Genomic DNA, 15491 nt, shown 5'->3' on the forward strand with positions numbered 1-15491 from the left:
GAGATCTAGAAAGAAAGCAGGCTGTGCAAGCCAGAAATCAGCACCCCTCCATGACTCCTGCCTCCAGGTTCAAGTCCTTCCCTCACTGCTTTTGATGATGAACTATTCTATTAAACTGTGAGAGAAATGAAACCCTTTCCTCCTCAAGTTGCTTCTCATCTTGGTGTTTCATTACAGCAAGAGTAACCCTAACTCAGACAATGTCCAATAAATCCGTGCACTTACTGGCTCATCACTTGACCATTAGCCAATATGACCCAATTGAGAAAGGACAGAACATCATGACCGATTCAAGTAGGGTTTTATTATTATTCACTTTGCAGGGGTGTTTTGAAGGCTCCCATTCTTCATATATAGCTCACCTTTTTTTTTCTTTGAGAAGATTCTTGGGGAATAATGTGCAGCTCAAACAAGACATGAGACAGAGGAATCTGAACAATCAGGGAGATGTCTGACCTTCCTAGAATCGACCATTGTCCCATGTTTGTGGCCACTTCAAAGCTTCACTGAGGCAGTCCGAGGTCTATCTGTGAGTAGAGTAATAGAAGTAATAGAGTAATACAAGATGTATACATAACCATCCTCAACTCTTTGTAAATACAATGTGTTTGAGTTACATAGTTACATAGTTAACATAGTTACATAGTTACATAGGGTGTGCGTCCACACTGAATAGCTCAGTTTTCTGGAACTGAGAGAAGAGATGCATGGTAATGTCTGCTCAACTAATAGATCGGTGTCGACATTGTTGGATGGCAAAGGAAGTGTCTGTGAATTGTATCTTGAAACTAAAAAAAAATGGGAGCTTCTGGGAGGTGAGTTTACTTGGTGATGGTAATGTTATCACCTGAGACCTCTTGAGCTGCCATTGCCTGGAATCCTTGCTGTAGCTATACTCCAGGGGTCTACCATACAATGCAGGCATTGACAAGATCCTTCTGTGGTCCTCTCTCTAGCCCTTAGTGACATACCCATCATGGGCACGCTGACTTCTAAGTTTGGCTGAAATTTAACTCTTTAGGTTACCTCTGCTAACTCTGTCTGTTCAGTGCCACTCCCCAACTGTCTTAAGATTAGGAAAGAGAACACAGGTTTGTCTAGTGGAAAACCATTTCCCTCACTTCCTGTGCTCTTGATGCTTGTGGTAACTGGATACATGTGCATGGCGTCCCACATGCAGTATCCAGAATACTATCCTGTGAAGCTGTGAGACTTCTTCACATGTTCTGGAGGTTCTGGGTGTCAGATGCTGTCTGTTAATTTTATTTAGAGTGTGCATACATGGCTTATAGACAATGGGTTATACCCATAGTCTAGGGGTAGAACTGTCTCAAATACCAAAGCCTGACGTATCTCCTTTTAACTTCCTGTTTAAACATTTTTATTTTTGTGTATGCTCATGTGAATATATCTGTGGACATAAGCATGCTGCGGTGTGTATGTGGGGGTCAGAAAACACCTTCTAGCAGTTAATTCTTGCCTTTGACCCTGTTGGTTTCAAGCATTGAACCATATCATAAGGCTTGGTGAAAAGTACTTTTACCTGATGAGCCATCTCACTGGCTGCTAACCTCCTACTAAAAAAGCACAAACTTCACAGAGTTATAGCATACTTTAAAGTGTAGCGTAAGATTTGCCACAGTCGTATGTAACTAGTAACCACGACCGAAGCTAATCATGCCCACTGATTATTGCCTGTTATAACTGTTCATTTGCCTAATTAGGACAAGATGGGTCTTATTTCTCCCCATCTCTGCTGCTTATAACATTTCAGGGAGGAACCAATGTCCAGAGGTCTGAGGGGAATGGGAGGAAGAAAGAAGAGGTTGACACTGGAATGGATGGACTCAGAATAAGAGCTCTTTCCTAGATGGGGCAGCTGCCTCAAGCTGTGGGATGAGTTCTGCCCTTTAACCTGCTAACCTGTTCTGGGGTGAGATTGTCTCAGGTATCACCCCAGATGCAGTCACAAAGGTCCTTGTGTTTTTATTTGATTTATGTGCATATGTGTCCACCATTTATGTGTCTGTATAAGCAGAGGACAGAAGGAGGGCATTGGATCTCCTGGGAGCAGAGACAGGTGCTTGAGAGCCTTGGTGTGGGTGTTGGTCATTGATCCTGGATTCTCTGGAAGGATGGCCAGCTTTTAACATCTGGACCATCTTTCCAGCCCTAGAAAGCTCCTTAATATCAACATTCTTCATTTTAACAATGGTGTTAGTTATGTGTGGTTATGGCACCCTGCTTTTGTAATACATGATTATACTCACTATTACTCTGTAGTTTTCAGGTGTTTCTAAGTAGAAAGTAGATCTACAAGGTTCTGCCGAGCACCTGTGTTGGAACACTCCACATCTGAGAGTGTTCTCTTGACTGCTGAGCCATCCTTTCTAAATGACTTCTTTCCACTTCTGAATTCTCTTGATAGATTTCCTTTGTATTCTGTCCTTGAACTTCTCCTAACTCCCATTCACTATTTTAGTTTTCTCTCTCTCTGTCTGTCTGTCTGTCTCTCTCTCTGTCTGTCTCTCTCTCTCTCTTTCTGTGTCTCTCTCTCTTTCTCCAGCCTAGATATCCACACTAACATTTCCCTCTCCAGGTGTCTCTAATGTACAAAAAACCCTTATATCCCAAACACACCAGTCTTCTGTGCCTCAGCTTCTCTACCCCCATGTCAAGCTAATGACAACTTCAGTATTTTCCCATCTAACTAGTGACAGAAAGCCCAGGAAGCATTCTGGATTCTCTCCATTTCTTAGCTCTCATTCAGTTGGGCCTAGAGCTTGTCCATTTGGAATGTCTCATAGAACCTGCTGGCTCTCCTTCCACAACTGGAGTCCACTAGCAGGCCGTCCACCCTCTCCTGCCTTTCAGGCTTCTGCCATCCCTCATATTTAAGCAATACTAAGTAAATGTTGACACAAATGAGGACATAGGCATGGAAGTGGAGGGTGTTTTATGAAAGTCTCAGTGCCTACTGATTTGTACATGAATTCTCTCCTGGTTTTCTCCATCCATGGGCAATGGTTTCTCCCATGGCCCATCTGAGTGGGTCATTCACTGCGCCAGCTTCATGAGGAAAGTGTTGCTCTGTCATCCACCATGTTAGCGCTGCAGCCCAGCTCATGCCATCTGCACACTGCACTGCTGCCGGCTGTCTTTATGAGTGTTGTTCAGGAACAGGGCAAGGGCGTCTCACTCTGGTCTCATAGTCAGTACGCTCACTTGCATACAAATTTGAAGAATTAAGTTTTCACCCTGGAGAATTTTCTCTTTTGTATGGACAGAAATTTCACACATAATTATCCAAAGCGAGGAAGTCCATATGAACCTTGGCTATGGGATTGGTTAGTAAACATTCCTGTGACCCTATAGAAATACAAATGATTTTGCACCAAGTTGATTTTAGAACATGCTAGCTGGATTTAAGACACTAAAACTTTCATTTCCTTTAAAAATATTATTAAACTATTATTAAACTAGCAATTTTGAATCTGTAAAAGGTTAGAGAACAAAGAATACAGGAAATAAAGTATGGTTATTTCACAGTGAATGATATCACTGTTGTGCGTTCGACTGAGAAGTGTGCTTCTATAAGATCAAATCCCACAGCCACTGAAGAAAAGAACTCAGCCTGTCTTCCGATGTTGCCTTGGCCCGTGGCCTCTCTGTGCCCTGCATAGCATCTCTCCCTGTGTCTGAATTTTAAGATTCTAAATATGACTCAGCTCCAGGACCTTGGTCTGCAACCATTTTTTAAACAATGATGAAGACATAATGATATTTTGGACAAAGACACTTTTTCTTATTTTATACTTTTCTTGGGCAAATCTTGTAGGATTGCATATATGCGTGTATATACTTGTGTGTATATGTGTGTTTGCGTGTGTTTGTGTGTAGGAGCAAATCTCCACCGCACATGTGTGAGTGTTGGGACAACCTTTGGGAGTGGTTCTCTCCTTAGCCTTACAGAAAGAAGCAGGCTCGTTGTAGTTACTCCTGCTGCCTTGCTGTGTGCCTTAATTTAGCTGGGGTGAGCCTCTGGGCAGCTAGCCTGTCTTTGCTTCCATCTCTCTTCATGGGCACTGACCTGCTTACCCACCTTGTCTGTGGGTTCTGCCAAGCTAAACTCTGGGTGATCAGGCTCACACAGTGACCATGTCCACCGCTGGCCATCTCAAGGCCTTGGCAAATCATGTAAGCTACATACTTATATCAAGTTTTTGGCATCTTATATATCTGCATTAATGTGGTGGTTTGAATAAGAATGGCCCTTGTAGGTTCATATATTTGAATGTGTGGTCATTAAGGAGTGGTGCTACTTGCCAGGGATTAGGAGGTGGGGCCTTGTTGGAAGAAGTGTGTCATTGGGGGTGGGATTTGGGGTTTCAAATGTTCAAGCCAGGCCCAGTACCTGTCTCTTCCCACTGCATGCAGATCTGAATGTAGAACTCTCAACTCCTTTCCCAAAACCATGTCTGCCTGTGTCACCATGTTTTCCTCCATAGACTATAGATAATAGACTAAATGATGTGTTTATAAAAAGATAAAGAGATATAGAATATGTTCTATGGGTGTGTAGTCAGGTATGGGGGAAGGGGATGTTTCTGAGGGTCCATGCTGAGGCATCTCTTCCCCCTGAGGGACCAGCCACCATGGTATAGTATAGAACAGACTTTGTTCAGGGCATGGATAGGAAGGGGAGTTAAGAGGGTATTAGAGGCAGAGAGAGAGAGAGAGAGAGAGAGAGAGAGAGAGAGAGAGAGAGCAGAGAGGGGAGAGAGAGGAGAGGGGAGAGGAGAGGGGAGAGAGGGGAGAGGGGGGAGGGGGGGAGGGAGGGGAGAGGGGAGAGGGGAGAGGGGGGGAGAGAGGGGAGAGGGGGGAGAGGGGGGAGGGAGGGGAGGGGGGAGAGGGGGAGAGGGAGGTGGAGTTTAGACAGAATACTAACACTAAATCTCTGAAACTATAAGCCAGCTCCTATTAAATGTTTTCCTTTATAAGAGTTCATGTGGTCATAGTGTCTCTTCGCAGCAATAGACTGAGCCTAGTTATCTGGGCTGGAGTTTGAAACAATGACAAGTTATAAGCTCCCATATCACTGCTTTAGCCAGCAGAAGAAAAAGATCCTTACATTTTCGTTTTCTGTGTGTGAAAGCTCATTTCCATTCACCTTTAGGGCTCTCTGGCCGGCCTTTAGGCTGTTTTGTCTTCCGTGGTTAGTGTGGTAGGCTGGAAGTGGTGTAGGGCTTTCTGCTGCCACCGCTTGCCCATTGCACTTGTAACCCATTGGTCAGAATTAGCCAATTTGCATGCTGGGTTGTGAATAGTATCACCCTATTACTTTCTTTCCAGTTATTGTGATTTAAAAACACCTTGTCAGGAGCAACTTAGAGGAAAAAGGGTTTCTTGTCACTTGCAGTTCCAGGTTCTACAGTAGGGAAGTGACAGTGGCTACTGCATGAGGGAATGGGTCACATAACATCCATAATCAGGAACAGAGAACAGTGACTGCATGGATGCTTGGGCTCAGCCTCTCTAGACAGATTAGGATTCTAGCCTAGGGAATGGTACCGCCCACAGTGAAGCTTCCCATCTCAATCAATGCAACCCCCTCGGACAAGCCTGGCCAGCCTGATCTAGACAGCCCTTCACTGAGACTGTTTCCAAGGGATCCAGTATCATGTCAACTACCATAAATTATTATATAAATTAATATAAAAGTAAGCATCACCATCGTTGTTCAAGGACATGAACTCTAAGTAGTAATGATTTGGGGTTATGTGAATTTAGCTAAGCTGGAATAGCACTTCCCAGAGTTCCATTGTGTAAGGTTGCCTATGTTAGGTTTGCAAGAGATATTTTCATGAAATTTGGATAATGAATGGCATGAAGTAGTGTGGCGACCTAGTTTGGAAGGAGCAGGTGACAGGTTTCATATGGCTCACCCTGGTCTCTTGGCTCATGTGCTGGCTGTGAGACAGGAAGTGGCCTTCAGCGTCTGCAGCCCCCAGTGGACACCCTCCTTCATCACTCTCTAGTCCTGACTGGAAGCACATGCAATTCGTGGGGAGGGTACAAGCTTCATTTTCAGCTCACCTGCACTGTGGACAACAACTCCAGTTTGCCTTCCACCTTCTCCTGTATCTCCTCTGCCCAGCCCCAGGCTTTCCAGCCATCCACCAGTCCCATTGACCTGTCCTGTGGCAGAAACACCTGCATTCCCTAAAGCTTGTCACCCTCCTCATGCCAGCCATGATGTCTAAGCCAAGCATAAATTTCTCAGCTTTGTTAGCCACAGTAACTTTGATTTTCTGATAAAACAATTATTGATATTCATACATCATATACCCAGGCCTTTACCATCAGGTCAAAGAATTTTATTTGCATATAGTGCCTAGAAGATGAGACCACAAACTCCTATTGAAAGAGGCAAGGAAAAGGGTATTGATGTAGAAAAAGGAGGCTATGATTGCCCCCAAATGAAGACTGATTGAAAAAAATAACACAGAGCCAAAGGCAGGCGTTAGAGAATAGCTTCAGTAGCTGTCTGTTACAAATTCAATGAGCAATCCCTGATGAAGACATTGTACCAGAAAAATCCTAAGCTGGACTTGCCTGGAGCACCTGTAAGGACCTGTGAGGACAGTACATCCTAGGTACAGTGACGCTTTAATTCCAGCACTCTGGAAACAGAAGCAGGTGGATCTCCGAGTTTGAAGCTGAACACTGTGGTCTACACAGTGAATTTCAGGCAAGCAAGGGCTATAAAGTGAAACCCTTCCCACTCCCAGCCCCCTAACACCTCAGAGGATTTCAGTCAAATCTGCCCTCCTCTCTGTTATCCTTGTCTGCCAGAGTCTGCATGATGCTGTGGGCTCTTGAGTAGGGGCCGGAAAGCCACAGGAGACACTAATACCTAGCTTCTAGCCTGGAGTCAGTCCTCCTGAGACTTCCTCAAAACGCCCAGTTGAGTAGACAGAGTCTGTGGCGTGGGACTTGCCCATATCTCCCTCTGCATGCACGGTCTTGCTATGGTTGCCAGTCAGTCTCACTGCAAGAGGAATGCACTTCCTGTCCTCTCCTGATCCACCTTTCCTCTGACAGGAGCAAATCAAAGCAGGTCTTGCCACACTACTTCAAGGAACTGGAAAATATCCTCAGCAAAGAACTGCCCATAGACTGCGTGCTTCACGTCGCCTGGGTGGACTTCAGCTGCAGAAGGCTGAGTTTTGTTCTAAGACAGTGGTTCTCAACCTTCTTAAGGCTGCCACCCTTTAATACAGGTCCTCACGTTGTGGTGACCCCCAACCACATAATTATTTCCTTGTTACTTCACAGCTATGAACCATAATATAAAAATCTGTCTTTTACAATGGTCATGGGTGGCCCCCTGTGAAAGGGTCATTCAACCCCCAAATGGGTCTTGGCCCAAAGGTTGAGAACCACTGTTCTAAGGAACACTGTCCTCGGGGACAGCAGATATCAAGAAACAGAGATTCCAAGATGACGAAGGATCTGTGTCCGCTTCTGGGAATCTGAAGTGTAGATATATTAGTGCCTGTGAGAAAACGGGAGATTTGGCCAGTTCCCAACAGACCCTAGGCTCACTGGCCTTTTCTGTGTGTCTCAGTCTTGCTGTGTAAAATAGCAATGACTGTGACGCCTTTTATACCATAGAGATATTATTCAGAAACATGGCGAGAGAACAATAAGGCTCATATGAGATACAAATTCATTTTATTAATATTAACTTATAAGTTATCCAGTTCTGACAGTATGCTAAAAATCACCTTTTAAAAAGACAATAAAGACATTCTCTATTGCCAGGGGACAGAGAATCCATTTGGTGAGGTGAGTCCCCGCATGGTCGCCTCATTCATTAGTCAAGTCAGTTCCAAGGTGTGTTACCTGGAGTTGTCTTCAGGGTTCTCGATTTTCACGCGTACTCAGTTCCATTTGATATTGGCATTATGTCTTCTACACAGGAGTTCTATTAAGTGTTATTTCAGTGGCAGCAGCAGGGTGAGTGAGCACAGGGCCTCCGTAGCCTTGAGCATTGTCTGTAATCTGGAATTGGCTCTCAGATTTTGAAAATAGAGCTTAGCATGGCTCACGCAACCTTCCCGCCCCTGCTCAGGGCAGGGCCTCAGAGCTGCAAGCAGCTTAGCTCTTCACCTGGCTCCAAAGGCATCCAGTCTGGATTTAAGATGCCCACTCCCTCCAGGGCTAACTGTGTCTCATCTCACAGTAGTTTAGAAGGGGTCTCCAGACCAGAAGATTGCAATAACTATTGCAATAAAGCTTTAAAAAAACAGCTGTCAGGAATGTGCCCTCCTTCAGTTACTCTTCCACACAGCATGGCTGTCTGCATGTTTACAGGTTCTGAGTTGTGAGGTCATCACTACTCTGCAGGAGTTCCCTGCTCTACTGGGTCCCAGGGATGGGCACTTGGCACTCCCTTCCTGTTAGATAGCATTCTGGGAAGTAAAGTCCTGACTTAGTCTCCTCCATCAATTCCCAGGCCTCCTTGCCCACAGGTAATCCCAGGAATGGAGCCACACTGCATTACAGTTTATAATGAAACAGCATTCAGGAGGCAGCCGAACTTCAAGCTATGAGAGGAAAATATGGGGACCAACACAGTATCCGTTCCGATTCAAATGAATTAGCTTCCTGAAATTATCAACAGTCTACCAAAACCTGTGATCTTTATCCACGGGGGAGGGGGGAGAGAAAATGGCAGATTCATGAAAATAAGCCCTTCGTGACACCTTTCCAAAGGGTAGTAATAGCATCTTTGCATGCATACGAGTGGAATATTATATGTTTGAACAGTGCAAGATCTCTAATCAAAAGCAATTATTTTAATTTAGAAAATATCTTTGAATAAACTCTTGAGATGCAGAATGGAGCACACCTGGGAACAAACCCTTCTGTAAATTAAAAATATTATTCAGCGGCATCTGTGACTTTTAACCAATATGGGTTTTAATAACCTAATATTAAAAAGCCCTCCCTAGCATAGAAGTCAGACAGGTCTGTATTTTTAATATCACTATATACATATGAGAATACTGACTATACCACCCAACTTCTGTCAACTACTCCAGCCGCATTAACAAACATACATAACATATATAAACTCTCACCCAACATCAAATTTCCTCATTTTTAACATCTTTATGAATTCTGTGTCCTAGAAAGTGCCTTTGTTTTGTTTGATGTTTTTAATTTTTTTCTTTATAATCTTTCATCTTGTAGAGGGGAAGGAAAAAGTAGAGCTGAAACATTTTTTATTTTTGACATAGTGCGAGTCTCATCAGGTGAAATCTTTTGGATATTTCCCACAGGAGAAACCGCACTGTGAGCTGCTGGCACAGGGCTGGGAGGTCAGGTCACAGGAGACTGAAGCAGCTGAAGCAGCCCCTGCCCTCCCTTCCGATTGCCCAGTGTATTGGCCTGGGGCTTTAAACATGGCTGCCTTAGCCTAACATTGGTGACACCCTTGGAAAAAAAAAAGTTCGTGATTATAAAGTTTTAGCAAAGAATTAAGGGTAACTGCAGACAGATCTCTGACAAGGGTCAAAGGTCACTGGTACACTGTTTTAGCCTAGAACACCTGAGGTTACAGTGTCAGCCTCTTTACACTTCAGGCTAAGAGAAGCACTGCCATGGCTAGCAGCACTTCCTAACTTTGGGTGGTTCTAGTGAATGGGGGTCGAGTCCCAGTGAATTTAGAGGGTGCATCTCGGTGGCTCCAAGGCTACACCTGTGAAGTTGGAAGGCCAGCCATTTGGGCTCCTGCCTGTACAGTGGGTCCACACACATCCAGGATTTGATTTATTTTTACTTTTTTAGGAGCTAACGGCTAAAACTGTATTGAAATGTCATAAAGCTTATAAGTTGCTGTAACAAACCCCAAGTGGCCCTTGGTGGCTGAGACTTTAGAGACTCTGGAGGCCAGAGGGTCTCTGGTTCAGAATGTAGTCTTGGTTGGTGGCCCTCACACTTTTATTATCTGTCTGTCTTTGACACCTCAAACAGTCTCCAAAAGAAATCTCTCCTTCCAGGTCATTTTTTCTCTTGACAAGCTCTGGTTGCATGAGTTGATGTGAAAACAGTGTGGGGAAAGGAATTATGATCTGCCTACATTTTGAAAAGCCCTTGCTCCAACAGTCTTAAATAGGCCATTGAAATGTCTCGTATTCTTATGTAGCCAATACAGTTTTTAGATTTCCCTGCCGCAGCTGCAGGGATTGCAGACACTCAGGTCCTCAAGCCCCTCAGATATAAATCAAACTGCTTTTAAGAGGAAGGCCATGGGAGTAAAGCTTCTCGGTGTTTGCTGTCACCCTGGAGAATTTCCTTTCAATGCCTGTATAGTTTAGTAGCATAGGCACTCAAAGCATTACTTCAGGCTTCCCTTCTCCAGGTCTTTAATATCTTAGCACGCATGCGACTTTAGCACATTCTTACTCAGTTCTGTGAAAGCTTCCTGTTGCACAGAGTCCTGGAGACAGCTGCCCTGATCCAGTTATGTTTTTCAGTGTGGGGGGTGTGAACTCTGAAGTACTGAGGGGTAGTGCTCTGAGCCCGTTCATTGTGTCTTGTGTCAAGAAGAAAACGTCCAGTTAACACATACGGTTCGGAACTTTAATGACACTTTTTCAATTCTCCTTTTTAATCTTTAAAATTTTTTTCTTAGTCAGACTTAGCCAGCTGAGTGTGGCTTCCTGTCTCGATGACTGGAATGCCACAGTTTGAAGAAACAAATTCAACCAGCCATGACGGAGGCTGCAGTCAGTATGTGAGACAAGTCCAAGGCCTATCGATCCATTGAGCAGGGATAGGTCTGCTGCTCTCTGATCAGGCGCTCACACCCCCTCCAGCCCCTCAAGCTGGCCACTTCCTGCTGCACAGAGTCTGTGCCCCGTGCTGTTTTTTTTCTTTTTTCTTTTTTTTCCCCCTAAGCTTGAATCTTCTCAAGCGTGCAAACACAGTTACAGATTGTTCTGGGAGCTAAATGGCTCAGCATCTTGGCACTTGGTTGTTTTTAGCTTTTCAACAATAGCCACTGTTCGCTCCCCTCCATCTCCGTCCCTCCGTGGTGAGGCAGGCATCTGATGAAAGGCTGGTCACGGCGTGCCCCCGTGGTGTCAGTGCGGTGGCATGTGATGGTTCACATGGGGTGTGTTTGATCCGAGGAAGCCCAGCCTTTGCTTGTTTTTCCTTTGTTCTGTCATCTGGGGAAAGAGAGAGAGTGTGTTCAGCTGGTTTTCGTAATTCTTCCCCAGTGCTGTCGGCCACTGAGGTCTTGTTTTCTTTCCCAAGAGCCCACTGTCTGGTTCCACATATGTTTACCACAAAAGAAATTATTTTGAAAAGTAAATCACCATAGATAGAGGTGGTGAGAAGGAGCAACCCTTCTCTCCGTGGTTAGGAAATGGATCTGTTGTGTTCTTATCACCATTGCTGTAAGCATTTGACAGCTTCCAAGGGGCGTGGTGATATTCTGTTTTATGAATGCTAAGGACGTCATAAGATAGAGGGTTGATCAGGATGTTACGGTAGCAGCTATTAGGGAATACCTGCCTTTCCAACAAGCTTGGCTATCTGAAGCCTGGCAGGAAATAAGAACTATCACCAAGAACAAAGGGCTCCCTCCCTGTCTTTCCACCAAGTGAGAAATGCAGGGGTCCTGGGGGAGTCCCTGATTGCTGAGATGCTACTGAACAGCACAACTGGGCAGGTTTCTGTCCCAGAATTTCTGGGTCCCCTTGCTCGCAGAGGTAAACGGCTCCAGCCGCCCCTCACTCCCCTTCCCCTGTGCTCTCAGACCTGCTCCTTCAGCTCCGCCAGCTGCCCTGACAGCTGCTTCACCAGACTCATGGTAGACTCCAGCTTCTCCTGCAGGTTCCGGATCTCATTTTGCTCACTGTCACCTTCATTGCTGACGAGCGACATGGCTCGCATCCGAGGAAACCAGTCCAAATTCTTCTCCTAAGAGGAAATAAATGTGCAGGAACCAGACAGTGAGTGTGGGGAGGGAGCTGGAGGCACTACAAAGAAAGTTTCCAGGTATTACTGTTGGAATTTAAATCAATGGCTCAATTAGATGTGTTCTTGCCCATCTGTAATCCCAGCACTATGGAAGCAGGAGGATTACTGGGACTTCAAGGCTAGTATGAGCTATATAGTGAATTTCAGGCCAGCCTGGGCTACATAGCAGGATTGTCTCAAAGGGGGAAAAAAACCCTCAAAACTGAATCTTTCTAAGTATATATTCCAAAAGGTCCTCTCTGGCTAGAGGCAGGATTGGATTCAAGGGTTAAGACTCTAGTCCTCATGGTCTGAGAAAGACCTTGTCAACAGTGACTTCCTCCAGGGTCCCAGGTAGTCCTGGGATGAAGCGTCTGTGGGCATCTGATGATTCTGGTGGAGGAGGGGGTAGGGCCTGATGTTAGCAAGATTGGACTGTGTGTGTGTGTGTGTGTGTGTGTGTGTGTGTGTGTGCGCGTGTGTGTCTGAGTGTGTGTGTATGTGAGTGTGTGTTTGTGTGCGTCTGTATGTGTGTGTGTGCGTGTGTCTGTGTGAAGCATGATCTGCTCCTGAGCAAGAGGCTGGCAGAATAAAAGGTCTCAGTTTCAGCCACCCATGCAGGGTCCCAGCTTACATCCTCTGCTGAGGTTCTGACCGGCTTTGTGGCCTGTGGCTCCATGTGGGGAAGAGGGGAGCTGAAGGGCACAGCCTAGGGTTATTCTGTCTGTTCCCTTTGGAAGCACTGTATTACAGTGGGGTGATTTCCCCAGATGGCAACAGCTGGCACCGCTTCTGTTTTCTGGGCAGACTGGGTGTATCCTCTGTATATTTCTCCTCCCTTGTGGTAGACATGCATATGTCTCAAACTCTGCCTGACTGTCAAACACTAGGGAGCCACCGTGTATAACTGAGAAGTATTTCTCAACCTTCATTTACTGCAGAGTAAACTGTAATATGCCTCCCATCTTCAGGAGGTTAATCACCCATGTCAGAGCTGGGATCCTAAGCCTCAGCACCTCAGATCTTGTGGCTATGCCCCCTCCTACCTGCCTGCTTTGGGGTACCTTCATCTGACACTCCTGCAGGGAGCTTCTGTTTACAGTTCTTTCCCTCCCAGGGAAGTTGGGGAATTGGCTGAGAAAACCTCTCCCCAGCAGCCTCCAACCACAGGGCCATCAGAGGATCTTTGCATTACCGTTTCTATTTTGACCTTACTGGCCCTTGGCATGATGTGTGTGTGTCTCTGTGTGTGTGTGAGAGGCGGGGGTGGGGTGGGGGGGTGGGGGGGTAGGGTGGGGTGGAGGAGGAAGGAGGGAGAGATTCTCCATGGCTCCTTATCACCAGTGTGTGGGGGGGATTGATTTAAACAGGGTGACTCATTAGCATTTCAAAGGAAGACCAACACCTTCTCTAAAGTCAAACTCAGTCACTCCTACCACACCTCTACCCCCCCCCCCCCAGTGTGTGTGTGTGTGTGTGTGTGTGTGTGTGTGTGAGACAAACTGCCAGAGTCGGTTCTTTCCGTTCACCGATTGGGTCCTGGGGATCAAACTCAGATGCTAGGCTTTGGCAGCAAGCACTCTGGCCTGATCATCTGTCTCTCTGGCCTGGGAAAAGGAGTTTGGGCTGAAACCCTCTGAAGCCAGCAATGATACTGTTGGTGTGACTGTGTGGATGATGTTACTGTTGCAGACCTATTTTTAAAATGGTGAAGGCAGCGACCTTAACATCACCAGTTTTCTGCCACAGTGAAAATACCAGAAGTTGCAGATTCTTAGAACAAATCCTGCAGAGTCCCTGATATCCTGAAAGTGACCAGTTAATCCCTGCAGTAGCTTAGTTGCCTCTGGGTAATGAGCCGCAAACATCAGAGACGGCTGTGTAAGGGTGACGCCCCCTACCGGGCTTTAGAGGAGACTGGAGAGCAGAGAGGATTGCTACAAGGCTGCCCTCATGAAGGGTCTAAAGGTGTGATAATTTCTTCATGTCAGAGTCCCAGAATTGCCCGGCTCTTCTTGGGTGTGTGTGTGTGGTAAACAGATGGCCAACACCGGGGTCTTCCAGAGGAGAAACTGTCTGGGACAGGAGATGGAATGAGAAAAGTTTAGAAAATTAAAATAAAGGCTTGCTATATAACTCATTCCTCTTTATGTCTGAGTAAGAATGCACAACAAACTAGGGAAATGGGTAGAACCGAGACCATTAAGAGAAATAATCCAGATTCAGAGATGAGTATATGGTGTGTTTTCTACCGTAGGAAGAATCTAAAGCGAAGTTTAGATTCTTAGATATCTACACACACACACACACACACACACACACACACACACACACACGTGCATATACATACATGAAGGCAGAAAGGGGACCACGAGAAGGTGAAAAGGGATATTAAGACAGGGTGGGAATTTAAGAGGGTAGGTAGTAGGCACCTGTGACTAGGAAGAAAGGCAGTTTGCCAGGGACAGAGGTGCTGGGGAGCATTAGGTGACATAGGGTCACATGATACTAAATCTAGGGAAAGTAAAAGCATCACTTCTGGAGTCAGAGGCAGAATGTCCTCAGCAGATTACTCCTCAGCCAAAGAGAACATAAGACAGCTGGATCAGTCATGTTCAAAGCCGCCTGCATTTCAGGAAACAGCAGCAGCTCTCTCAGCAGATGCTGCTGGAGCTGCAGGGCCACAGGACTCTCTGCTCTGTCTGCACTGGCCCTTTGTCTGCTCATTCCTTTCATAATTCCCGCTTGTGATTCCTGAGCCCGTGCTAGGCACCAGGAAACAATGGTAAGTAACACCCAGCCCAGCCAGTCACAGATGACAAAGGCAAGGACAAGCTATGGTGGGAGATGCCAGGGAGCAAAGATGGTCTGTCCCTGCCCTCTGGGCTCCATCCTCTCTTGTTACCCACTTTGGGTTTTCTGGCTGCTCTGTTTACCAGGTTTCTCCCTCCACCAGTATGTCAACTGACCATATCTAAAATGAAGGTATTTGGGCAACTGTCCAATGTTTAAAGTTAAAAAAAATAATAAATGCTGAGATCCTTGCCCCTTATCCCTAGGCAGAGAGGTTTTAGATTTTCATCCTCAATTCCACCCATCCCTGCTGTACCCACTTGGCCTTTTCTCTAGACAGGCAAGAGATTTATACTGCCAACTCTACCCATGACCTCAAGAATCACCCTCCCCTCCAAGGAGGGGCACTATACCTACACATGTAACTCTACCAACCCCTGCTATAGGCATGAACATGATGCCCTGGGCCTGCCTTACCCTCATCCATTCTTCAAGGGATTCAAGACTAGCATAGCCAACTCCACCAGGACCTATTGCCCAATGAAAAGCTCTGACCCCTCATGCCTGAAGGTTAGCTATGAACATCTTCTAACTCTACAGAAAGTCTGCCCTGGGTTTAGAAACCTCACTGAGTTTGAGGTGAGCCAAGCCTACTTCTG

At 45.8% G+C, this 15491-nt stretch overlaps 1 protein-coding gene across 1 annotated transcript in view; it reads right to left on the reverse strand.

The window, feature by feature from the left end:
• Window positions 1-7720: 7720 nt before the first annotated feature.
• Itpr2 (inositol 1,4,5-trisphosphate receptor type 2) overlaps window positions 7721-15491 on the reverse strand; it is a 381718-nt gene continuing 373947 nt past the window's right edge. Inside the window, exons 56-57 of the mRNA XM_034511341.2 lie at window positions 11839-12000; window positions 7721-11243 (exon numbers count right to left, since the gene is read on the reverse strand). Coding sequence (XP_034367232.1) covers window positions 11157-11243; window positions 11839-12000 — 249 coding nt within the window. The 3' untranslated portion in view covers window positions 7721-11156. The remainder of the gene's footprint in view (window positions 11244-11838; window positions 12001-15491) is intronic.

This window comes from Arvicanthis niloticus, chromosome 9 (assembly GCF_011762505.2).
Source record: "Arvicanthis niloticus isolate mArvNil1 chromosome 9, mArvNil1.pat.X, whole genome shotgun sequence".
NCBI lineage: Eukaryota > Metazoa > Chordata > Mammalia > Rodentia > Muridae > Arvicanthis > Arvicanthis niloticus.